This window comes from Ictidomys tridecemlineatus, chromosome 4, assembly GCF_052094955.1.
Source record: "Ictidomys tridecemlineatus isolate mIctTri1 chromosome 4, mIctTri1.hap1, whole genome shotgun sequence".
NCBI lineage: Eukaryota > Metazoa > Chordata > Mammalia > Rodentia > Sciuridae > Ictidomys > Ictidomys tridecemlineatus.
This window is the reverse complement of record NC_135480.1, coordinates 136,464,300-136,492,105: the sequence shown is the minus strand read 5'-3', so window position 1 is coordinate 136,492,105 and position 27,806 is coordinate 136,464,300. Positions and strand designations below refer to the sequence as shown.

General features: G+C 38.6%; 1 protein-coding gene across 6 annotated transcripts in view; it reads left to right on the top strand.

Moving 5' to 3' along the window:
* Pcsk5 (proprotein convertase subtilisin/kexin type 5) overlaps positions 1 to 27,806 on the top strand; it is a 432,587-nt gene that overhangs the window by 20,195 nt on the left and 384,586 nt on the right. For all 6 annotated transcript variants that reach the window (XM_078047476.1, XM_078047475.1, XM_005324113.5 and 3 more), the window contains exon 2: positions 21,563 to 21,667. In XM_078047476.1, the coding sequence (XP_077903602.1) occupies positions 21,563 to 21,667 (105 nt within the window). The remainder of the gene's footprint in view (positions 1 to 21,562; positions 21,668 to 27,806) is intronic.

The window sequence follows — 27,806 nt, the reverse complement described above, 5'->3', positions numbered from 1 at the left end:
ATGTTGAAGTGCATGCCTACAGGGTAAAGGAATGGAGGTACCCTTCAGTCTAATGTGGAAAATATGGTCTGAACTTAGCTTGCCAGAACTTCAATCTTTGGAAAGTTCTTTCCTCTACAGAGAGCTTTTCCTGTCTATTCTCAATGAGCAAAAAGTGAACCTAGACTTGGATTTCTCCTCACCCTAGTTCCACACCACATCTGTTCTAGAATGCACCTGTCTCTAGGCATTCACCTAAATTCTCATGACTAGAGCTCTTCTGCCTTAGCTATTTTTTTCCCTGATCCTTACCTCCCTGCCTCATGTGGCTCTCAGTCCTGGCTTCACAATCCAAGCATCTGTAGCCTTTGTTGACACCTCAAAGAGTAATTGATCTGGGTTAGGGTCTGACCTATGATAGTTCCCCTCTTCACTGTGGTTTTGTTTTTTTAACAACAACGTCAACCTTGGTCTGAAAATATAATATGGAAAATTTTAGAAATAACAATTTCTAAATTTTAAATATTTTTTTATAGTATATTATTTTCATTATTCTATTTTGTTATTAATTTTTGTTAATCTCTTCATGTGCCTAACATATGAATTAAATACATATTTATCCTAAATATGTATTTATATGAAAAAAAAACATAGTATGTATAAAGTTTGGTGCTGTCTGTGGTTTGGACCTCTGCTGGGTAGTCTTGGAAAGAGTTTCCTGTGGGCGAGGGAGGACTACTGTATGCACACAGGCTGAGAACCACTGTGCTCCTTCTTCCTCAGCACCTGATATGTTGGAGGTTGCCACAGAGGTCAGAGCTTCTCTTTCTTTGAAATGTCCACTCTCTCTTCATCTACTGTGGTCTCTTTCATTAGCAAAACACATGAATCATTAACTCATTTTCAACCCTACTCTGTTTTGATGCCTGGGTGGCCAGCTTTTGCCTAATTATAATCCATTTGCATTTGAGGTAGGGGATGATTTTTGAGTAACTACAAATACATGAGTATCTAAGTGTTGGTAATGTTTAGTGTCACATATTTTTGATTTTTTTTGTGTCATTGCTATTGAGTGACTCTGTCCATGTAACAAATCTGTAGGTAAACTTCAGTGTCTTACCCAGGGGAGAGGATACTGGGAATATGAGCTGGAAGATCAGTCATCTCTGGGTTGCATGTTTATAATCCCTTCTAATGAGCTTGAAATACAATGCCCATTTGAATTTTTTATCTCGTTGTTCATCCCACATTGTTTATAATAGGCTAGGAAATAACATACACTGTGCATTCCCAAACTATAGCATAGTTATATTTTGGTGTTGTTTGGAAACGTTTAAGTAAGCTACAGACTTTGGTATTTTTAAGTTTTTGCAGTATATGAGGAGCTCAAAATATAGAAGTGGCTTGGGTCTGTCAACCTTTGAGAGGCCTTCCCCAAAGCCTATGTGATTCCAAGGAGAAGGCTTCCCTTCCCTTTTAATTTAGCTTATATATGTAGGTCTTTTTTGAGGGTTCTGTTTATTGTTAAATGACTTTTTTTTTGTTTCTTTATCAGAGTAGGAAATAAAGAAGAGTGTAATATAGTGCAAAATATTATCTGTGATTTGTGTCACAAATTTGCTGTATCATCATGTACTAGGAATCACTTGTCTGTGCCTCATTAACTTGTAACAGATTTAAACTAATTATTAACTCAACCAGATAGATTGACTTGAGTGTTATCATAAAGGGCTCTGAGATGGAGAGCATGACCAAGTTCCATAAAATTTATTGCTTAAACCTTGCTGCATCCAGCATTCTATTAAGGAGTTGCCTTTTGACCCCAAATTACTACACTGGAGCTTGGTATTATTTACTGTTGGGAAGAAATTGTGTGTGTATTTTAATTAACAGTAATTTTTTTTTTGTCTTGAAAGAAATGTCCTTTCCAATAGTCCATGGCTGTGGAAAATCCCTAATATTAGTCTCCTAAAATATAAATGCCCTTTAGGTAATTAGAGTTTGGAGCAATCATGTCGCCTAGCCCCCTCATTATAGAGATGAAGAGATGGAGGCCCCTAGAGCAGTATGGGTAGAGTATTGACTTGCTATTAGCAGATCTGAGTTCCAGTAACTTTGCGCACTGATTATGAAAACAGCTCCTGAAACTTGACTGGTTAATAAAAATGTAGAGAATATTTTCTGGTCATCTTGATTTTTGTAGGGTGTGTGTGTGTGTGGGGGGGTGTTTTAGTCATTCTTGCTAATCATTTTGTGTTTATCACCATTTGTGTTTCTTCAGGAGGCCTGTGGTGGGGAACTGGTCAAGGGAATTTGCATGTGTAGCTAGCTATGTGGCAACTGGGTATCAAGTTATCTAACTTGATTTTGGAGGCAATATTTTTATCCATAGGTCTGTGGAAATCTGACCTTTGTGCTCCTTTCACTAAAATGCCTTGATAAAAATGATAGATACTTCTCCTTAAATTTGGTTCAGCAAAAAGTTTGAGGAACATTTCACAGTTCTATCATGGTGATTTTGGCAGTAAGATAAATGATTGAAGAAATGGCTGACCCATGGCCATTTTAGTCAGTCCCTGGGAACCAGACACCTCTTTCTTAGGGAGAATCAGAAAATTCATTCTGGGGAAGACTGGCATGGTCATTATTTTTGTAAGTAGGAATATGACTGTCTTATAATGGGGTACATTTACCCATGACTGCAGAGCTCTGGGCCAGGAAGCTAAACTTAACTGTACTTAACCAATCTTGCCTGTCTTATGTGCTTTGTGGATAGTGCACAATGAGGGGTAAATTGCTGTATTCATCATGGTGAGCAGCATAAGTTCTGTTTATAGGTCTGTGGAAGTTATGTAGTAACTGAGATAATAGAAGAGACATATCAGCATATCGAATAGAGTCACTGTAGGAATTCAAGTTAACATGATACATTTGAAATGGGAGTAAGTGCGTGTGGTTGCCCAAACCATTCTCCACCCTAAGTCTTTATCACTTTGGTTTATTGAGGTTTTAAACCTATTTCACAACTTAGCTACAGAATGTTGGCATGTTAGAACTAAGAGGGAGGGAAACATGGGCAGTGCTGTTCTTTCACGAAATTGCTTGCATCTATTTGAACAATGCAAATGTAGCAATCAGGCGATAGGCAGTGTTTGCATATTAAAATAATTCATGGACTAATTCTCAGTCCTGTGGAAGCTTCAGATAGAAGCTTAATATCTATTAAATGCACTTGCTTTTTCTTCATTTATCTAGATATGAGGTATTTGTCCAGCTAAGTATGTCTTGGGTTACTGCAAAAATCTGTAAACATTGCAATGATTCTTTTGGTATAACACTCTATTGGGTTTATCTTTTATGTCAACAGTAAGTACTTAGGAATGATAGAAGAGAGATACTTAAAACTCGATCTACTACGCCAAGTCCATTTTCTTAAACATCACTTCTAACTTTCTATTTTATAGATACAAACATTTACTTGGTAGGCATAATGATTATTTAAACTCTCTGTTTTGTATTTATCTGATAGATATTGAAGCCCAAGCCAGGTGCTCAGATAAAGGTCAATGGACTTTTTATGTTGTATAAATAAATAAATAATAAAAAAGGTTTAGCCAGGCTCAAGAACTGAGATAAAGTTATTCTAGAATTATCAGGTTGGAGTTAAACTTCAGTAAAAATTCAAAGAATGATTCTTAAGGACAAGTTATGATATTTCTTAGGTTTAGTTTAGAATAGTGAGAACAGCACTGAGGGTGGTGTTGGAAAGATCTTATTTCTGTCGTTTGCTGCTAGTGTAGACTTGGGTAAATCACTGAATTTAGTGAGGATTCACTTTAGTTATTTGGGGAATGGAGAAGAGGTTGTAAAATTTTTAAAAATATGTTTTGGGAGCAGTATTCGTTCACTCACTTATTCTTTCCATAAAGATGTACCAGACAAATACTAGGCACCAGGCACTGTAATAGGTACTGGCCATGTGGCAATATTTTAAAAGTTAGTAAGGATAAACAGCAGAGAAAGTAGTCAGGGAAGGCCACTCAGGAGGTCAGAAAGACTTTGACTTCTGAGGAGATGATATTTGATCCAAGATGTAAAATATGAGAAGGAAGTGGGAAGAGGGAGCAGAAATAAAGGGAATGCCAGGCGGCTGAGACCACAAGTGCAAAGGCCCAGAGCCTGCAAAGGAGGTCGGTGGGGTTGGAGTGAGGAGCCAGAAGACGCTTTAGGAGACGGTAGTGGAAAGGTAAGTGGGAGCCAAATTTGGGGGCCTTCTCATGAGGCAAGTAAAAGCGTTTTTGATGCTATCATAAACATAACAGGAAGTAATTGACAAAATTTTATAAAGAGGTTCTGACATTATCTCATATAAAACCATATGGGAATGCCCTTAAAATGGGAAAAGGTGTGAATATAAGCATTTAATATTGCTGTTAAATAGGATAACCTAGTTAGATGAGTTAGATGATGATAAGATATTTATCCTGTTGACCAATTTTTTTTTTAAATTTATTTTTTGTACTATTGATTGAACCCAGGTGCTTTGCTAGCCTCCCATGTCACTGGGATTACAGGCTTGCATCGCCACTCTGGGCTAAGGTTGTAAAATTTTTAAAAATATGTTTTGGGAGCAAGTGAATGTAGAGGTGATTGGCAACCTACCTTGGTGATATTGATTCTCTCTAAACTGATGTTCAGATTTTGTGTTTTTGAGCATGCATCCACTAAAGATCCAGGTGCCACCTGGGAACTAGCTAGCCTCAAGTGAAATACCCATCTCTAGGTAATTCAAAGAGTAGAGCATTAACTTGTGCAGAATTAGGAACTTATGGTGCTTGGATATCACGGGCAGATGTAGTGTCACTAAAGCAGATTTCAAGGGGAGACTGATTATTACAAATAATACCTTGTGCTTCAAGAATTCTTGTTGAGTCTAATAAATATAGAATTGTTCTCCTAAGATACTTGTTGAGATATCAAAACATTTTACTTGAAAAAGGAAAGTATGTGCTGATCTTTATGGTATGAGGGATTTATTGGCAATTTAGAAATCATTATTGATCTCTCTATATGAGAAGTCGAAGCTATGAAGATATGGTCAACGAGAAGCAAAATATGGCAGCACCTAATGGTTTTGGGAAGACAAACTTTTAATTTTTCATGGTTACAATAGTCAGCATCCTTATCACTTGTGAATTTTTAGCTTCAAAACTTTACTCATGTGCCTAAGAGTGAACTGAGTTTTCATCAAGATGGTCTGTTATAGATAACTACACTCAGTACTGAAAAAATTTTTAATGTTTTTAATTATCTCCTAAAGTTGAGCTTGGATAAAAATCTTCTTGAAATCTAATTTCATTTTGAACATACATTGGGCTTCTAGCATCATAAAACAGAAATGAATACAGATCGAATGGGCAGAAGCAGGGTACATTTGTTTACGCAGGTAAGGAGAGACAGTGATGAGCTTGCAACCTTTTTGAATGTTCACCTGTCACTTGTGGTGGCCACTTAGTCATCTCTTGAACTGAGTTGACTGAGCAGGGAGAAGACCATATGCTGATCAGGTGTGGTAGGCTGGTAACTGGGTGCTTGTGCCAAGTTGGTAGGTAATGCCAATGTGTATGGTGCGGTGCTTCCCGTCCTAGGGACACTCTTAGAGAATCACTGATTTATAGACCTTTACTTGTTTTTAAAGACAGTTACATTAGGTGGATGTTTTACACCTCCTAGCTCTGAGCCATTTATGCCTTCTCATCTTTGTTTCAAAATTGCCAGCCATTTCTTTCAGAGCTTATAGTAGTTCCAAATGACTCCATCATGTAGCATAAACAGTTGTATTTTGTGGTGACTAAGATGGTCATGTTAGTGGAAAGCAGTACTTTACTAAGAAATGCTGAAATTCTTTATTCATTTCATAAAAGGAAAGCTTCACATATTGTGGATGATTCTCAAGGTAGTATTTGCACTGGGTAGCTCCAAGTGCTGAAGTGGCTGCTATGGCTTTAGGGAAGCTCTTTAATTGAATAAAACCAATCTGATAAAATATTGAAACTAAACAAACAGCTTCTTAATTTTTTGCTGCCTCATTTGCATCACCTTTGTAAAAATCTCCCTTGATGACTGGGATTTTTTCCTAAGGACTTTTTCTTCTTTAAATCGGGTTTATTGAAGTATCATTTGCATATAGCACAATTTACTGCATAATTTGATAAGTTTCAACAAATGCCTATAGCATTGTAACCACCAGTATGATGAAGATATGTAAAAGTTCCGTAGCCTTCAAAAATTCCCTAGTGTTGCTTTTTAATCGACCTCTTGCCTCACCCCCTTCCTCTGGCAACTACTAATCTGCCTTTTGGTCTATCTTGCCTCTTCTTAAATGTCTTTCTGATGAGAGATATATATTATTTTCACCCACAGTTTCTGACTCATAATTCCCTCTCCAGCACAGACTGTAGAGATTAGAATTTCTTTTCTTCAAGCAGATCATAGAAACTCTAATATCTTTCCACTTTTCTATCTCGGAACTGGCCATCAAGAAATTCTCTGACCTATTCTGTCTGATAGTAGATCATAAGACTCCCATTTCAAAAGAGGTCCTGCCCTATACCTGGGGGGAAGGAATGTTTGCACAGAGAGGCCAAGAAGAATCTGAACATCTGGGTCACATATCACTTGTAGGATTTCTGGTTTTCCCCACTCAGTCTATTAGCATTAGATCATATGCTTTTCGTACAATCACATATCTGTCCCATGGCACGATAATTCTCATACAATGAAATTTCCATAAAACCCCCAAAGGACAGAGAGTTTTCAGAGGACTGAAGATGTGAAGGGTAGCGTTCCCAGAGACGGCATAGACCCTCCAAGGGACTTCCCTATATCTTGACCTATACATCTTTCATTCTTATCCTTTAAAATAACACTACTAAATGGAAGTAAATATTCCCTGAGTTCTGTGAGTTGCTGTAGCAAATTAATCAAACTTAAGGAGGGGCTTGTGGGAACCCTGATTCATAGCTGGCAAATCCTGGTCAGAAGGACTGGGTAAATCAATCTGGGGCTCACGAGTGGCCTATGAAGCGGGAGGAGGAACCGTCTTGGGGACTGAACCTTTAACCTGTGGGATCATACACTCTATCTAGGTATTGGTGTCAGAATTGAACTGAACTAGGGGGGCACCCAGCTGGTGTCTGCTGCAGAACTGGTCGCTTACTGACTGGTGGGGAGAAATCCCCACACATTTTGTGGTCACAGAAGTCTCCGGTGTAGATTGTTGTGAGAGCAGAGGAAATGATTTTTTTTTTTGACTCAGTCATAGAAACAGAATAATATGTCATGTAGCCTTATGAGTCTGATTTCTTTCCCTTGTTATAATGCATTTGATATTTATCCCAGATTAACCAGTCACTAGTGAACTCCTCTTTATTGATGAGTACTATCCTGTTGTATGGGTGTACAGTTAGCTTATTTATTCAGCCTCTGTAGGGCACTGAAGTAGTTGTTTCCCATTTTTGGTAACTATGACTGAAGCCACTATAACATTCATGTGTAGTTTTTTTGCGTGAATATATGTTTTCATTTTTCTCTGGGAAAATAAGGAGTTGTATTTCTGGGTCTTATAATAATAAATGAATATTTAATTTTGTAAGAAACTGCCAAATGGTTTTCTAGGTGTTCCCAACAACAGTGTGTGTGTTCCACTCACCACACAGCCTTATCATCACTTGGTATTACCTCATATTTTGACTATTCTAATAGGTATATATTTCTGACATCTTGAACTAATACAATGGCTACGGTGGCTGAGCCCCAGGCGAGAGGATCCCAAGTTCAAGGCCAGCCTCAGCAACTCAGTGAGGCCCTCAGCAACTTAGTGAGAGCCTTTCTCAAAATAAAAAGGACTGGGTATGTGACTCAGCAGTGGAAGGTAAAAGCCCCTCTGTGTTCAATCTCCAGTGCCAAAATATTTAAAAAAAAAAGTTTAATTAGTTTTTAAATCAGATTAGGACTAGGGATGTACTTAGTAGTTGGATGCTTGCTAGCATACAGAAGATCCTGGGTTCAATCCCCAGAACAACATAATAAAATGAAAAAAATAAATAAATATGTAAAAAAAGAAAATTAATTAGTGATTTTCTTATTAAAGTTATTAATTAAGTAGATAGGAATATTTGAATGGATATCACAGAATTCAGAGTAAATTGTATTTGTTCAGCAGGAGATGGCTGAATTAGAACAGTGGTTCTCTACTTCAACTGCATAGAATCACTTAGAAAGCTTTTTGAAAGAAAACACGGATGCCCTGGCTTTAACTCAGACCCTAAAGCCAGAATCTCTGGGTAGGTATGTAGAATGGGATAATGGGGAGTCCTGGCATTAGTATTTAAAAAAAAAATCCTCATATAATTATAGTGCATAGCCAGGGTTGAGAATAAGTGGACCTAAAGAGAAAATGTAGGGCTTCAGGAACTAGTTCTAGCAATATTTCCATTTATCAAAATATGACTATTTTCTGTTGGTTTCCATAGATGTGGAAATGCTTCAAGTTCCTAGGATGATCATTAATGAAAAAGTGCAGAGCCACATGTAGGCCAGGTGTAGGCCAGGTTCTCTAGGTCTCAACCGGCTCTGCCCCCCGCCCCCACCCTTTTGCATGCATGCGCACATGCACCTTACAAGCAGTGGAAATAACTTAAATTCTAAGTAATAATTTCTTTTAGGTTCTCCATAAATTACTTACAGATGGGTTTTTTAGAAACTTAAGAATAGCTGACTACAAATAGCAGTGATAAATGTTTTTATCTGAGGAATATAGTTCAAGGCTTATTTTATTTTTAAGGACACACGTATTCATCTTGGATGAAACTGGAGTGAAGAAAATAAAAAGCTGACATCATTTCAAGGTCATTCTTAGATAACTATTACAAACATATTGTAAGCTGAATGTTAAAGCAAGTCCTTCCATGTAGTGTACAAATGTGAACATTTCTTAGAGAACACTTGGGGGAAGTATTCTGATTTGGTAGAGAAGGCATGAATTTCAAACTTGTAGTTGATACAGTGGGGTTGACAGGACCAAGTCAGAGTATTATCTCTACATTAGCAGGGACTGTTTTGTTCTCTTGATCTGCAGTGTTTTTGGAATGGTGCTTGGCACATAACACACACCCGGTAAATAAACGAATGTCTAGACAGGCTATAAAAGCATAGAGTAGAATATAGAAAATGAAATTCAACATTCAACAGAAATGTAAATTTCTGTCATTTACATTTAGGGATTAAAAATACATATTGGAGGGGAACCAAATTTTCAAGGGTTTCTGATGATTCTTTAGTTCATTCTGCTAAAAATATTTCAATTTTAAGCCATTTTATCAGACCTGCATTGCCAAGGGAGACCATGGTTTCATGGACTCTGTCCTGGCTCTGTGATACCAGGGTTGAGATGTGTTATGTTCTAGGCTCTGAGGTTTCTGGGGAGATCTTACAGATGTTGGCTTCTTTAGGGGAGGCAACCTGCAAAAGATTTGTTGCATGAGGATAAATGGAGAAGTTTGGATGTTCAGCCAGGAACAGGGAAGAGCCAGTAGGGAAGCCTTGGCTGCCTGGCATGTTGCAGAGGGATGGTGCTGTCCTGCAGGCTTCAACTAGGAGCAGTGAGTGGATTTAGCCTAATTATTGGAAAGAACCTTCTAACAAATGGGCTGCCGAAGAAAATGCAGTGCTCCGTGACAATGAGGAATGGATCTGGCTTCCAGTCGGGAAAAGTCACTAAGGTCTTTTTCTATGCTGAAATTCTGTGATTTTCTTTGAGGCAGATCGCATGGCCCTTGTGAATGGTGGGACTGACAGTAGGTTTCTCACTTGAACCTGGGAAAATTTGGTGCTGACCCTTTTGCTGTGTCTTAGGTTTCCTTGGTGAAATTGTGTTTCTCCTTTGCTCAGGATTAGTAGCCAAGACATTTTTATTGCCTACTTTTAATAGGAACTTTTAGAACTTAGATTCTCCTACACTTTTTTTTTTTTGGTCAGGTGGCTTTAGAGTAAAAGGATGAGGACTTAACATTGGTGAGGGCAGAGAGGAGGGATGGAATGGGGTGGGGATAACCCTGAGAGTGTGCGTGGATGGAAACACATATAACTCTACACAGCCATTTGAATACATTTTAAATAAAATCAAAATGTTGTGACTAGAAAATGATTAGACTTTTAAAGTTGGACTGACCTGATTTCAAATCCTGGCTTGGATCTTTCTTTTCCTTTCTTTTTTAAAAAAAATTAATTAATTTATTTTAATTAGGTGTGTATGATAGAGGAATGCAGTTAGATTCATTGTACACAGTTGCAGCACAACTTTTCATTTCTCTGGTTGTACAAGATGTAGCATCCCACCATATGTACAGTCATACATGTACCTGGGGTAATAATGTCCATCTCATTCCACCATCTTTCCTGCCCCCATACTCCTTCCCCTTCACTCTCTCTGGATCTTTCCTTTCTTGATGTACTATCTCTTCATTTTCAGCTCAGTTATTTTGTCTACAAAATTAGAATAATTTTCTTCCTCTGCAAGGTTTTTTGGAAGATTAGACATAATGTGGGGAAAGCATGCTGTAAATTTTTATTAGTAGTAGTATTAATTATACATTAGGTTTGAATGAATAAACCGCTTACTAGCTCCTTTTTTTACTGAGAAAATTTGCTTCATTTTGGACTTTGGATTGTTTTGAGGATTAAATAAGATCATGCTAACAAAGTTCTTAGCAGAGTACCTGGCCAATATTAAACACTATATTATATTGATGTAGCTATTTGGAAAATGATACTGAACACTCGAGTGCTAAAAATGTATGAAAGATAAAAAAGGACCAATTACAAATAGTCTCTTCAGTTTCATTCCCTTTGTTTCTTATAGGTGTCTAGAGAGGTACTAGTTTCTACCTCGTTTTAGGTTCTTATGGTTGCTGTAATGAATTACCACAAATTTAGTGACTAAAAATATAATGTAAATTTATATAAATATATAAACTAATTAACATGCAGTTCTGGAGGCCAGAAGTCCCCATCTAAAAGTGAGGTGTCAGCAGGGGTATGTTCCTTCTGGAGACTCCAGAGGAGACTTCGTTTCCTGCTGTTGCTTCCCAAGGCCTTCTTCATTCCTTGGTTTATGGTCCCTTCCACCATCTTCAGAGCAGCAGCATAATTTTCTCATCTCTCTCTCTTTCTTCTTCGCATCTGCCTCTTTCTCTCTGATCCCACTTCTGTCATCCCATCTCCTTCTCTAACTGCTGCTTTCTCTTTCCTTTGCAAGGACACTTAAGTTCCCCCTCAATAGTCCAGTATAATCTCCATCTCAAGATTCTCAATCACTCTGCTTCAGAGACACTTAAGCCATATAAGGCAACGTATCCACAGGTTGTAGGGATTAGGATGTCGATGTTTTGGGGGAGCCATCATTTAGCCCACCATCTACCTACACATTATAGAGATTATACAGCTGAAATCACTGAGATTCATCTTTCCTTGAGCGTTTCTGGTTTTTAAAAAAGACTTGCTGGAATTATTTTGCTCTGAATTGAAGTACTCAAGTGCTATTCTCTGAAGAGCTCCAATATTGAAACTAAACCTGAAGGAATTTAGGACAAAAAAAAAATCACAAGAATTTTCTAAATCATTGATTTGAAACTGATGTCTAAAAAGATATTGTGTCATTGCATGGCATTCCATGGGTCTGTACAAGTGCGCCTAGGAACCTTGGTGCCAGGATATTGTGCTTGTTTAACTTGGAACACTCCTTGAACCTTGAAGATACCTTCTTTCCAACACTGACACTAATGCCAGTTTCCTGGGGACCATGGTAGAGCTGGGCATGGAAGCCAGGTTTCTTGTCCCTACAGACTACAGGGAGGAGTTCTCCCTTGCTCTTGGAGGTACTTGGCAACACTTTCTTTTCCCATCTGCTGAAAGGAGATAGAAATATCACTAGAAAACATCCCCTTTTTATGGAACTTTTAGAAACATGCTTTTTTAAGATAATAACTAACATATCAGGAGAGATGTGGTTTTCAGTCTTCCTTAGACATTTTTAAAATTTTCAACATATTTTAGGGTAGTTTAAGAGGTTGTGTTCTGGAATTAGAGGGCCAGCGTCAGATGTGGCTTCCCCTTGTAATTAACCCTAGGAAAGTTCTTAAACCTCATAAGCTTCTGCTTTTTTGTGGGTGAAGTGGGGTTGGTGACACCTGCTGCATACTGCCGTGAGGCTGCAGGGCCGTGGTGCCTGCCGCTTGCTGTGTACTCCAGAAATGCTAGCCGTTCACCAGTTTTCTGCATTTCCTCACCTCCTAATAGAATATTTTAAAATTAATTCTACAGTCTTGTTATCAATGTCACTGTTTTTTGACACTGTTTAACTGTGTCCAAAAAAAAAAAAAAAAAACAACCCAAGGAGACTAAAAAACATAAAGGCAGAGTTTAGCGATTATGTAGTTGTTAGTGATAGAGTCTTCATTTTCCACATGTGGTGTTTCCTTTATTCACTTGCCACTTATTTAGCATAAAGCATATGTTATGTGTCAGTGGTCTATGCAAAATGAGCTATGAAAGCATGAAAAATAAACCTTCCCTCAGGTGTAGAGACATGACCACTATTGCTTTGAGTTCTTCCAGGTCAGGGGTCGTGTTATGGTTTGGATATGAGGTGTTTCCCCCAAAGCTCTCGTGTTAACCCAGGGATATTCAGAGGTAGAATGATTAGATGATGAGAGCTGATCTGTCCATCCTGGTTTGAGCGGACTGACTGGGTAGTCACTGTGGGCTGGAGGGGCATGGCTGGAGGAGGTGGGTCACTGGGGTTCATCTTCCCTGGCCCTTTTCCCCCTCTCTGCTTCTTGGCTGCATGAGATGAGCAGCTCCACCAGGCCCTCCCACTATCATGTTCTGCCTCATCTGGGACCCAGAACAATGGAGCTGGCCCACCATGGACTAAATCTCTGGAATAATGGGCCCAAATGAACTTTTCCTCCTCTAAGTTGTCTTTGTCGGGTATTTTGGTCACAGCAACCAAAAGCTGACTAACATAGGCCACTTGTTCACTTTTGAATTTGATAGTTACTGGGTGTGGCTGGCACTGTTAGTAAGAGCAAAGGATAATGCAGCAGTGAATAAAACAAAAACCCTCCCCTTATGGGAGGGAACATTCCAGGGCAGGAAGAAAAACAATGAAGGAGACCAAAAGAATGTGTGATGTGGTCGGTGATGATCCATGTGATGGAGCTAAATAAATGAGGGCGTGGAAGGTTTATCATTTTCAACTGGATGGTCAGGGAAGACTTCCTAAGAAGGTAGCATTTGAGCAAACACCTGAAAGCCGTGAGGAAGTGAGTCGTAGAGGTTTCTGGAGGAGAATTCCATGCAAAGCCAAGCAGATGCAAAGGCCCTGAGGTTGGGAGTTTTCTTGATGATCTCCTTCTCCCTGATTCTTCTTTGAGAGTTATGGAGTCTGGAGCACAGAAGGAAAATCATTACAATTATTTTTTAACATTCTCACATTTGGTTCTTCCTCATCTCAGAGAAGATGGGAAGAAGCGAAAGATGGATGACAGCTTCCAGTTCCAGGCAACTGACTTCTTCCATTTCTCAGTTTCCAAGTCATTCTCTGGGATAGAGGAGATAGCCAGAAATCACAAGAGGGCAATTTATAATTTTTAAAAAATATTATTAAAGCACAATTTGCATTTCCCAAGTGAAGCCATTTCTGTATAAGTTGGACAAATATTGACGGATATATATGTCCAGGGATGACCTAATAAATATATAACTTACTCTTTAGGGAAAAGAAAGCCCCGGTGTGTAGCCTTTGCCAGTGTTTTTTTGTGAAGTAAATTCTTCCATCATTGTTGATATCAAGTCATCAATCTGATGTCGCTGGAATGGTTTTGGGAAAAGATGTGGGTGGATCAGTTGGCTTGTGCACACTGTAAGAAGCTGGTCCCAACACACCTCTGCTCTTACCATGATGGAAGTCTTATCATAGTCAAGATAAAAGGCATGTTCGGCACATTTCTCCAGGTCTCTCCCAGTCAGTCCTACTCCCAGGCTTTTGCTGGTCTGTTTCCTATTATTGCAAATGAGGTTTATCTATTCTAAAATTTCATATGAATAGAATCATACAGAATGTACTCTTTTGTGTCAGCATTATATTCTGAAATGCATTCGTGTTACTGCATATATCAGTAGTTTGTTGCTTTTTTGAATTTCTTCTTTGCAATGCTGGGGATTAAACCCAGGGCCTTAGGCATGCTATTCAAGTGCTGTACCACTGAGTTCTCAGCTCCTGTTTCTTTTGATTGCTTTATATTGTTGGGTAGCATTCTTCTATATGGATATTCCAAATTTATCCATTTACTCACTAGTAGATATTTGCATTGTTTCTAGTTTGAGTCTAGTTTCTTTCATATTTTTTATTGGTGTATTGTAATTATACATAATGGTGGGGTTCATCATTACATATTCATTGTTACATATTTGTACACGCACACTATTTAAGAAAGGTGTTGTGAACAAAGAAAAAGGTTCCTTGTTTTGTTTGTAAATATATTTTCATTTCTGTGTTGCAGATACCTAGAAATGGAATGTGTAGGTCATGAGCAGGATATGTTTTACAAGAAATTGCCAAATGGTTTTCCACGGACCTTGATCTATTTTACACTCTCCCTAGCAACGTGATGCTCCACGATTTCATGAAAACTTGGCGTTGTCACTCTTTTTAATTTAGCATTCTAGTGTGTGTGCAGTGTTGCTATGATTTTTATTTCTAATTGAGCATCTTTTCATATACTTCTTGGCCATGTGTATATCTTATTCTGTGAAATGTCTGCTCAAATTTTTACCCCCTCCCCCTTTTTTTGGGTGGTTGTTCATTTGTTTGTACAATGGAGGGTAAATAACTTTTCAAGTGCAGAATTTGGAGATATCTATAAATTGGAGAGGTCAGGAGAAAAAACAAGGCAGACAGGCAGCCTGGGAGAACTGAGAAGTTTACAAAACACAGTGTGACTTCAGCTTTGTAAATGGGTGACTGGCTATCACTGGAAAGTCCTGTATTCCAGGAAACCTGACAGGTCTGGGCAAACTCTCTGTAGGGTGAGGTTTGGTCGTTCTACAGAACTATGTAGAAGGAAGATGCAAACTATATGCAGGAAGACATTCATTATGCTGGTGAAATTGGTGATGAATGACCACTGGAAATCCTCACAGCTCTTCATGAGGACAAAGCCAGGGTGAGAGGTGGGTCCCAGGCCTCTCTGCTCTATAGTCAGTAGCTCCTTGGTGATATGAGAATTTAGGGAGATTGGGAATATTGTCTTTTGCTGCTTGGAAAAGAATACACAAAATACTCCAATGACTTTTTTTTTTTTTAATTAGAAGCACTATAGACACATCCATTTGGCTTAATTTATAATTTTCTGATCAAATGCCAGTTGCCTTGAGAGGGCTAAGACATTGAGCCTTCAGTCATTTACACCTTAATTTAATTTAGTTTATGTAAGCTTTTCCTAGGAATATACTTTGGTTTGAAAGAGGGTACTACTAGGAAAATTCTGGATTCAAACGTGAGGAGCTACCTATTTAGGAAGAATAATCACCCACACTTGACAGAATTAGGAATGAAATGTGAAATTCATCACTGTGTATAGAGTTGTGTTGCCAGGCAGAATAGAGTGTCTGTGTGTGATTGTACAGAAAGGGAGCTTAAGAGGTTGAGAGAGGGGAAATTGTTCTCTTTTTTCTTTATGTAGTATTAAGGAAAAGGTTGGGCTTTGATCTATCTGCTATTGATTTTTTTTTTCTTCATATACTCACATTGTTTCTGATTTATTTATAAAATGTCCCTGTGTTAGTTATATATTGTTTCTTGTTTTAGCCCTTGTTGCTATTGCATAACATAAACACAGTCATCTTTTGTTTTACATTACCCCAGAGGAACTAGATGGAATGCCTGCTTATAGATAATATTGCTGCTCTGTTTTCATACACTGTCTTTCTTTTTAATAACTCCCAACATGTTATGACATTTTTCTTCTTAATGTTTATTAAATGCCCTCAGCATGCTCAGTGCTATTGAAAGAATAAAAAAGACAATTCTTGCCAATAATAGATGAGAGATATAAGTATGCTTTTAAAAGTGTGTGTATATGTATGTAGATATATATATATATACATATATATATGTATATATATATATATATACACACATATATATGAATATATGTAACTTTTTTGGCCTGAAAGATGATTGATTACTTTGTTTGGATGAGGCAAAATAATTGGACTAATGTGTATTATTTCTTTGATGTTGTTTTGCAAGCAAAACAGAAAAAGCATCGTGATGTTTCAGCCCACAGCTTTCAGAACCATAGCTCTGGCAGAGTGGCACTTCAGTTAAGATAAAATTGAACCATTTTTGCTAAAATTAGCCTTAATTTGGTAGTTCTAGAGATTCCGAACCACATATGGCTCAACTATATGTGATGTTAGTAATTCAGGGATTCTGATTTTTAGATCCTTCATTTGTCAGTCTTTTCTGAGATCCCATCGTGTGTCAAGTCACGTACTGGGAGCTGGGGATAAAATGTTGAGCACAGCAGATGTGTCCCAGGTTCAGTGGAGCATGCAGGCAGGTGGGATGAAGACAGGACCAGCGCTGTACTGATCAGGGTGTGTGCACTTGTGACTCCATGACGTGAACGAAGCTGACTTCTCTGGGGAGTTTTGGGAGACTTCCCACTAGGGGTGAGACATAAAGGAAGGGGAAGAGGATGGAGGCAGAGGGATAGGTAAGCATGACACAGTCAGGGAACTAAAGATAGACCAGCAGGCCTGGATCCAGAGAAGGAGAAGAATCCAAATTTGAGGTGAGGCTGCAGAGAGAGACTTGGCCATATCCTTCAGGCTCTGTAGTCAGAGTAGGATATTGGTCTTTGTTCAGTGAATTTAGTAAAACATATTGAGTACTTTCTGGCATAGTGTACATTTTTAGTATGATATTATTATTCTGATTTACTTTTTGAAACTACATTATGGAATAGTATTAAATGTTAACTAATAATTTTGTTATTGTCCTGGGGATTGAACCCAGGGCCTCATGCATGCTAGGCAAGCACTTTACTGCTGAGCTGTACTCTCCCCCTTAACTAATACTATTTAAGAGCAAAGGGAAGCACAGAAGGATTTTAGGAAGAGGTATGACATATAACCCTATAGCTAGATTTGCATTTTGTAAACATCATTCTAGCTACTATATAGAAAACAGATTTGAGAGAGGAGAGTGGTGCAAGTACTTATGAGAAGATCAAAGGAAACTCTTGTACTTCAACAGGACATCAGAGTTGACAGGGTGAGTCATTCATCAGCCTTTGGCTCATTTGTGCCTATGGCCCATGGCTCAGAGGTATATAACTGAGATCTCTTTGTTATGCAAGATGATGTAAAATGTATAGCTACTTTTTAAGTTCCAGCCTACCCAGTTTTGGATAGTCAGGGAAAACTACTACAGAGAACTGCATTTGCTAGTTGGGCTAATTTGAAAGACATTAGACTAATAGCTTGTAGAATTAATCATGAAGGTCAAGCTTCCAGAAATGTTCTTCAGAGCCATCCTGGACCTTCATGAGAATGGCCATTTCTGCCTTAGTCAGAAAGCTGAGGAATGAGGAAGCTACCTTATGTTGCCACTGTAGCTCTTTAATAGTTACTTAGCAGCTTATCAAAAAATATGTTATGCTAAAGGATGCCCAGATGGCTAGACTTCAGCCACCACGACCTCTAAACACATAAATGCTCCTAAGGGCATGTCTTGTGGTGCTCAACTTCTTTGAGTGTCTGACTGACACAGCCTGAGCTGTGTCCAGGCCTGAGCTTCAGGACTTTTAACATTTCATCTGTGCAGTGCAGGAAGAGTCTCCAGAAGGGCATTGAACTGCATCATTTGAGTCCATCCACAGGATCCATCACAAAACTAAGTTCACCCTGATGCTAGTGGGCATTCTCCAAAGATTCATATTTTACTACCTCACAATCAAGCCGGGCTGTATATTTAGGTACTCCCAGAGACTTGGTAGCCTTATTCATCAGATTAGAGCTAATGCTATTTTATCTTCCAGGGATTTGGGGGATTAAGGTAAATGGAGCATGTAGATGAGCAAAAAGATGCCTGACACAGGTAGGCATTTATAAAATGAGACATGACCCAATAAATGAATACTGTTTCACAACTTTATAAAGGAAACTGTTTCACAACTTTATAAAGGAAACAGAATCCCTAAGAGATGGGGATAAAGTAGAGCTTACTATTACAGAGATTGGATGAACTGAGTACATGGGGTCCTTGTGTGTGTGCTATTTTATTTTTTTCACTTTTAGTTAGATTTTATAATTAAAAAAAAGACTCTAATGGATGCACATAAGGTACCTATCCTTACAACTATAAACATACATAACATAGATTTTTTTCCTTTTTCTCTCTTCAACAATTTGGTCATATTGTACACATGTTTTGCACTTTTGTAATTTATCTTTTTACTCATGATGAACTTAAAGGTCAGTCTATTTTCTATATTTCATATAGAATTAATGACCTATCTTATCCATGGCAGCTGATTGTCTGCCTTCTTTTGCTTTCCAAAGTCTGTTGTGACATCCATCCCTGAATGTCAGTGACTGTCTTTGCAGAATACAACTTGGGAAGTGGAAAGATTGAGTCAAAGGTCAGATGCAGTTTATAATTTTACTGATATCACCAAATGTCTCTTCAGATGGCCCATGTTACGCTTTTTACTAATCCTGAATAAATTACATTTGTTGCCTACATATTCTACAACCGTGTTTTATCAACCCTTTTGATTTTTGCTAATGAGATTGGAAGGTGAGACTTATATGGGCCAAGAGGAAATGTCCCCAAGGGTTAGAGGTTAAGGATTAATTAGAAGGAAGATAAGAGGTTAGTGAAAGTAGGATTTAGATATAAATTTAGAAGGGAAATAAATAATCTCCCAACAGTTACTAAGAGCTAGGTGCTGACTTGCCCCGGCAGTTCACACGTTGCTTTCAGTCCTCATGAACCACATTAACCCAAACATTATTCCCCATTTTACTCTGATGCTCCGTCTCCATCTACTTTGCCTCCCGTGTTCTTCCCAGTTTACCATTGAGGTCAGCAACACCTAGAGAGGAAATGATTTGTCCAAAAGCCCAGATGAGCTTGAGTCAGGACAAAATTTCCATTTTCCAACCCCTGCATTACTTTGGAACTGTTCTGCACCACTGAGAGCTCAAAGGATCTTTAGGTTTTTTCAGGATGTGTGTGTGTTTCACCCACAGCATTGAGTTTAATAATTGAGTTGAATTCAACCATTTTCTATAATCAGTGGGGTTCCATTACAGTTGAGTAGCCATGATCTTAAGGGCATGGGCATTTTTGACCTTGGTGATGGTTAGTTCTAAGCTTCTTCCTAAGAAAGTCTGTGTTCTTTTCCACCAGAACTACTCCACTTTTTTTTAAAAAATTTATTATTATTATTAGTTGTTCAAAACATTACAAATCTCTTGACATATCATATTTCATACATTTGATTAAAGCAGATCATGAACTCCCATTTTCACCCCGTATACATATTGCAGATTCACATTACCCCAGGAATACATGTTGACAAAAGCCACATGAGTTGAAAACTCTTAAGCTTTGGGGGATTTTAAGGTTTTCTTGTAAAAGATCTGTAGCCACTCCTGAGCTCTACCCTTTGTCCTCTGGAATCTCAAAGCTGGCCAGTAAAATTATCCTCAAACACTCCTGGAGGCTCGGCTGGCCTCGGTGCCCTCCTTCCTCCTCCTTTTCTGCTACTTCCTCAGAGTCCAGGATAATAGAGGTTAGAGGATTCAGCTGGGGTTGCCCCGCCCTCGCCTCCCTCTTGTTTTCAGAGTCCAGAATTCCTTCTTATACATCAGGCTATTTCCACTTGAGTCAAAAACGTGAGGATTCCGATTTTCTTTCAGATTTTACTGGTGACACAACATTCACTTACAGCACCAAGTTCCAGTGATGGTTCCTAAATGGTACAAAAATTGGGTGGGATGATGGTTGAGAATGTGACAAAAAGAAGGGAATTAGAAATAAATCTTTTATCTGCAAAGAATTAACCAGGGCCAATGACTTTTTTTGGGGGGTGGGGGTGGAGGGGGTACCAGGGATTAATCAGGGGGACTTGACCACTGAGCCACATCCCCAGCCCTATTTTTATTTTATTTAGAGACAGGGTCTCACTGAGTTGTTTTGCACCTCACTTTTGCTGAGGCTAGCTTTAAACTTGAGATCCTCCTGTCTCAGCCTCCTGAGCCGCAGGGATTATAGGCATGCGCCACTGTGTCAGACGGGCCAATAACTTTTTTGTGTAAACTGAAGAAGCCCAATATTGTATTTTATCATTTGGAATTCATCCTGATGATGGTAATTTTTCTAGGGCGGAGCCACAAGTGTTCTGAAGAATTAGACATTTACTGTATTTTCTCAACACAAGTACAATGTCAATATCACAGAATAGAATACGAGCACTACAGAGGTCTTAGAAGTCAACTAGCCCCATGTATAATGTTATAGAAAAGGAAACAGGCTTAGTAAAGCATATGCTATTTAGCTCTAGAGACTTGAGCTAAAGCTTGAAGCAAGCTCTCCTTCCTTTGTGATGTGATTCAATATTCATTCTGTGATCCACATTTTCTATAATCTGCTGGAGAATATGGTTGTTTGAGATTTTGTTCATTTGTTTTTTCCAATGTGGACTGAGACTTATTTTCAAAACTATCCTAAAGAGACCTGTTTTTAACTTAACCAAAGGGGTACATAAACAAGACAACGGAAGTGTTCATGAATAAGTTAAAGTGGATTTGACTGTTTTAACAGAGAAAACTGAACTGATAGGTAGGATATGTGATTTTTATTTCATTTTAGAAATTGCCATTCCACTTTTAGTTTTGTAATAAATGAATAAGGGCTATGCATTTATAGTGTCTACTGAAGTAGGGAAAACTAAGTAGTGTTATCTTTGTGAATGATCAACTGCTTACAGTGTGTTTTAAATTAACTATATAAATAATCTAACAAGGTCCTTCATTGTGCATTTCTTAGAGCAAACAAAATGCAATGTGTTTTTATAACCAGATAGCTATTTGATTTTTTTTCTCCTGTCTTTCCCACATTTGGATATAGATTGATATAGAATTACTTAAAATGCTGCATATAAATTAAACATTAAGAAGGAGCTATGGAGAGGCTAAGCTGCCCATTATAGTCTTTAGTTCCACAGTCACTGCCTCAAGGACACTCCATTTCATATCACATGTCCTCCTTTTGAAAAGTGATCACCAAGGTTCAAGTAACATTTAAACACAGTGGGCACCTGCATAATTTATAGACCTCTTTTTGTTTTGTGTTCTTATTTTAATGAAAAACAGGGAAGCAGAAGACTGTTTTAAACTTTTAACATCTTTCTTTTGTGCTTTCCCTCCCACCTTGCCTTTGCAGATTGGGGCCCTGAAGGACTACTACCACTTCTACCATAGCAGGACGATTAAAAGGTCAGTTCTCTCGAGCAGAGGAACCCACAGTTTCATTTCAATGGAACCAAAGGTAAGAAGAACCAGAGGGTGGGGACCAAGAAGCTAAGCTTATGCATTTTTCATTGGTGATAACATACTGGTAGCTGATGACCAGTATGAGGCTCAGATTTCTAAAACTGTCACACTATCCTTTGGTCCAGTGTCCCTACTTCCTCTTCTGATGAAAATAGGCAATGTCTTGATTTTTGACTGATGAACCAGTATCATCCCAGTGCAGAGCAGCCCGGGGGTGGCCACAGGCATGCATCTGTCATGGAGAAATGAGAGTGGGCAGAGAATTGGGAAGATGGATTGACTGAGAATGATGGAAGTAGGAATACCATGCTATCAACCTATTACATATAGTTCAGAGGTTCTGTGGGCTCCACTGAAGGAAGGATTTCTTCTAGAACTCTCAAAGCAGACCTTGGGAATCACCATGAGTCCTTGTGACTTTATCTGGTTTACAGCCCAGGATAAGACTCTGTCTGGGACAGGAGAGACGCTTGAACCCAAGAGATGTAGAGGATGACTCTTGGCTTCTGTGGGTTCACCTGGTAACTTTTAGGTTGGGCAGACAGTATTCATTCCTGGGAGGAGCCTAGAGGGAAGTATGACCTGCATACCTTCTCCCATGAGCAAGGTGGGGCAGCTTTGGCAGGAGAAATGGGAAGCTGGGAGGTGTAAGGGAGAAACTGATTGCAGAAGCTGACTCCAGGATTGAGCTAAATATCTGTCCTTATTAATTAAATTGGATGAAGAACTGAGTTATACCGGAAAACGAATTGACCTCTCAGTCATGGCAAGTAAAGAAGAAGAGGGAGAAGCTGTGCAACTATTCCCAGTTCCTCTAAGGGCTCATGGCACATTATTTACTGATTAGGGTATTTTGCCTCCCTCTCTACCCCCTGCCCCATTATGCTTTGGGTTTACCCTAAGTGCATCTTTTTATATAAATTGGCGAATAGGTCTCTACCAACAAGCATAGCAGTCTTAGCTAAAGAGGCTTTGAAAATTATATTCCTTATTAAAGCAAAGAGGCTCCTATTTGAATTAATATGCAAATCAGGTTTGAAATGTGGAGTCCTGCCTTTTGTTATGTGCCATGGTTTACTTTAATTTTTCTCTGGAATATTATGGCATAGTGTTCATGATTATGAAATTGTATCTTGGTGGTGAGTAAAAGCACATTTGTTTAAGCTCCCAATTTTCTGTGAGTTATAGGAACATTCCCTAAAACTTACACTTGAGTGACCTATAGATTGTATTTTTTTTTCCTTCATCTCTATTCTGAAGTTAATTTCTCTGGAAAGTTAATCTGTTTGAACAATCTTGAATTAGCTACATTTTTGAAGCAATGCTATATTTTTTTCATCTCTTAAACAGACTGTCTTGAACTTTGATAATTAAAGTGATTTCAATTTCAGATCCCATGTGCAGAGTCAATGTGAATTTGAAAAAACTAAGTACTAGTTGGTTTGGGAAGTAAGAACAGAATGTAATGAGACATTGTTTTCATGATGAAAGATTTACCGAATAAGGAGCTATTTCAATTCTTACTGTTATCTTGGGCATCTTGGTTTTCATTTCTTCTTATCTCAGTACATGAAATAGTTTATGCATGATCCAACAGAGACCTTGCATTCTGGGACACATAGTACCTGGAACATTATACCCTTTCTCCCTCAGTTCAGAGGAACTGGGCCATTTTAGGCCAATGCAATGGTACATGCTCCATTCCCTTTTCCCCTAAGTGAAATGAACACTGGAGAGTAGGGCTATATCTCACTCTCCCTTCAGATGTCTTCTACCTGTCCTTGCACCAAGCAATTCCACCTGCTTTGCAGATGGAGTGCCACCAATGGGGGCTTGTCCATGCTTTCTTTCCATTTCTTTCCAGTTACTTCTTGCAGTCCATTGAGCCCCTAGTCTGCCCAGTCATTCCTCTGCCAGGCCCTGTGCTAGGCTCTGGGGGTTTGGAGGCATCGTGGTTCTCTAAGGGAGCTTGCTGTCAGTGTCTCCCATAATATCCTTCAGGGAAACTCAGGAATTTGCAGTGCTTCTTAGTGTTGGGCGTGGATGGGGGTGTCTACATTCCTTTTTCTTCTCCGGCTTCTTCCTTCAAAAGTTTAGGTCCACTTGGCTTGTTCTTTTTTTTTTTTTTCTTCTTTTCTCTTTGAAAAATACCTTCTTATTTACAGTGATATTGCCAGAAATTGTTAGGAAGAATTCCTATATACTTTTCTCAGATTACTTGATCAGTTTTTCTCTCTTTACTCAATTTACACATATGTATATAAGTGTGTATGTATATTTTCTGAAAATTTGGAAATCAATGATAGATATGATGTTCCTTCAACTCTAAATATTTTATTGTGTATACATTAAAAACAAGGACATTCTGTTCTATAATGGTACATAATTAAAATCTGGATATTAACATTGGTTCAGTATTTTTCTTTAATCTGTGCTCTTGGTTCACCTTTTCATCAGTCTTTCTTGGATTACATTTATTTGTTCTATTTCCTAAGTTCTTTTTACTCTATCATACTTCCTTCAATCAGCCAACCTGTCTGCCTTCCCCTTTAACCACCTAGAAAATTTCTGAAAACTGCTAAGTCAGTTTTGTTTTTTAGAATATATTTCAAATTGGGTTCATTTGTTTCCTCATGATTAGACTCAGGTTTGGTAAGAACATTTTTTTTTTTTTTTTGCAAGAATACCAAAGAAGCATGTGTTTTTCTCAGTACTTTAATTTGGAAGGCACAAGACATTGATTTGTTTCATTATTGAAGGCGAATAACATTAATCACATGGTTTGGATGGTGTCTGCAGGCTTCTCTACATTAGAATCACTATTTTCCCCTTCATAATTAATAAATGTTTTGTGGGAAGGTACTTTGAAACTCTGTGTGTTGGTCTGCCTTCTGTTGCTATAATGATGTACCTGAGGCTGGATATTAGTAAAGAAAAGAGATTTATTTAACTAGCACTTTTTCAAGCAGAAAATCCGCACAACATGGTACCAGCTCTAGTGAAGGTCCTTCTAAGCTATGTCACTTCTTGGCCTATGGGATCATGATAGGAGTTTGTGTGTGTGAAGGAGATATCACATGGCAAGACAGGAAGCCAGACACCAGGGCAGTCTTCCTGTTTTATAGCAATCTCTTTTGTGGGAACTCACAGTGGTGTCCAGTTAAAAAAAAAAACAAACTACCTTGGGGAGGGTGGTTGTAACTCTGTGGTAGAGTGTTTGCTTCATGTGCGTGAGGCACTGGGTTCAATCCTCAGCACCACATAAAAATAAATAAATAAAATAAAGATATTGTGTCCATCTACAACTAAAAAAAATTTAAAAAGCCTACCTTAATTCTGTCAGAAGATAGCACCTGCAATGACACAATGATCTCCCAGTAAGCCCCACCTCTTAAAGGGCCCGTTTACTCTTGATTGCTACACTGAGGACCAAGCTTATAATACCTGAACTCTCGGGGACAAACCATTTTCAATCCATAGAACTATATAAATTTCCGTGAACCTATTTTACATTCCTCATTCCAAATTAACCTCGCTGAGAGTAGATAGCAAGTGTTGCTGTGGCTTGCTTTCTTGGGCAGATTTCCTTTTCTTTAATCTTGGGTATTGGTATGGTGGGTGATTTGTGTGCCAGAGAGGAGGCACATTAGTGGGTTTGGACCATGTGAAATGGCATCATGGAAAACACTGGTGATGTGAACTTGAAGTTATTTTTACTCCTACCTTCTCAAGACAGGGGAAGCAGATGAGTGAACTGCAAGGTATATGTCCTACTAAAAAGATCCATAGCTTCTTCTTCTTTATTTTTTATTTTTATTTTTATTTATTTTTTTTTTGCTTCTGTGAATTGCATGGCTAGTTTTCCCCTTTGCTTTTGTTTTTAGAGAGTTCCAAACAAGGAAATGTAAAAGTTAGCAGTGTTGTCAGAACAATACTCCTGATGCTAGAGAAAATGCTGTGGTGAGTTGGGGCATAAGAGCCCAGAGAACAAGAATAGCCATGATGCCCAAATATCAGCATTATGTTATGATTAACGTTTTGAATGACAGAGATTCACAGATTTCAAAGATAGCAGCAATAGGGCAATAATAACATGGTCTTGCAGAAAGTATCAGTACATTTTCAGCAGCCAAATCAGTAAGTTTTCCATCCTTCTCCACCATCTTTCTTTTGGATTGACCAACCTTTTCCCAAGAGCCAACACTAAGTTTCAGAAACAATAATCTGAGTTCACTTTCTCAAATCCTCTTATTAGTCTTTTCCTAAATCTTTGCCAGCTATAGATATTTTGGTCAAGGAGGGGATTAACTGCAGGACAACGTTTTGTAGAAGCTCTTTATATGCTTTTCAGATGCCCAGGCAAACATTGGGTTGGAGGGTGTGCAAGGGAGGTGATTTTTCCTTTCATTTTATTCTCCTTACAAGAAGCAGAAAACTAAAATTCTAAATTCTTTATTAGAGTAGGGCATATGTAGCTTTGTGAAAAGAAATACAAACTGCCATTAAGTTGGGCACCCATGTCCTATTACTCTGTGGTTAATAATGTAAACTCAGCTTCTTCAGCTAGGAATAGGCTCCTTTTCCAGCTTCCTTCTTCCTAGGCCAGCTTGCCTCTTCAAACGAGCATGCATGGCTGTGTGTATTACTTGTGAAAAAGCTGCTCCTGTAACATAGACTCCTTAGATGGTCTCATCCGTCCCCTAGCCACTGCTGGCTTAGCCTCCATCATTTTTCTGAAAGGAATTTTTTCAGATCTTTTTGAAAAAAAAATAACTTCAAATCTGTTGTGAACATGTCCAATGACAGGGAGTTCACTACCAGGCGGTATCTTCATTACAACTTTACACCAGCTATAAAATGCTAACAAATCCATGAGTTGGCATTTATGAGTCTATGAAAATCCACCAGAATGCTTATTCTTCAGGAAGAAGCATTTCACCTGTAGGTTGGAAAGCTGTAATGCACTTAGGGTGGCAAGATGGCCAACAGAATAGTAGAGATGTAAAAAACTTTTTTTCTTTAAAATATTTATTTCTTTTAGTTGTACACAATGCCTTTATTCTTATTTATTTATTTTATGTGGTGCTGAGATCCATCCCAGGGCCTCCCAAGGTCCAGGCAAGCACTCTACCGCTGAGCCACAACCCCAGCCCGAGATGTGAAAAACTTTGTGGGCGAAGAGTTCAGTAGGTTCTCCACCTCCTTTCTTTTCTATCTTTTTTTTCCAGCTTTTCCAGATGCCTGGGACAAGTAGGAACCAGAGGGTCTTTGGACCCTCAAATATATTTCTGTATTTGAAGAAATTTAACTTGCTAATTATAATCTGCTTGCCTGTAACTTCTACCCATTGGATCTATTTTTGCCTTCCAGAATTAAATGGTCCATAAAATGGTCAATCAACTTCTGTACAATCTCTCTCTCCTTTTTTTTTTTTTTGTACCGGGGATTGAACCCAGGGGTACTTAATGACTGAGCCACATCCCTAGCCCTTTTAATTTTTTATTTTGAGAGAGGATCTTGTCAAGTTGCTGAGGGCCTTGCTAAGTTGCTGGCTTTGAAACTGGTGATCCTCCCGCCTCAGCCTGTAGAGCTTTTGGGAACACAGATATGTGCCACCATGCCTGGCCACAGTAACTCTTTAAATATTTGAAGCCCTCTGCTTTTTCTCGTGGAGAAGAAATTGTCCCTTGGTAAGTGTGGTTCAGAATTAAGTTCAAGGTTTTATCTTGCAGACATGCTGACATGCTGCCCCTTTGCAACATTTGTATGTAAGTCATTTCCTCTGAAGAAAACTGAGCATTCAAGCATGACCAAGGGTCTGGGAAAAGGACAGGAAGGAGAAATGAAGTGATTGGAGGTCATTAGCAAGAGCAGATGAAAGAGACATGAAAGAAGAAAGGTAAATTGAAGTTCCTTACTAATCCAAGTTGGTGCCTATCATGCCCAGGCTTCGACTTTCACTTGCCTGGAGTTTCTCTTTTTTGTCTTAAAAGTGAAATAGTTGTGATGGAATCAGTGGAGGAGCAACTCCCTGTGCATCACAGAAAAGTTCTACAAATCCAGTTCTTACCAGTCAAGTGCCATTTTCCCATGAATTCCCTTTATAATCTAGAATTAGACCCATGGAAGCCACC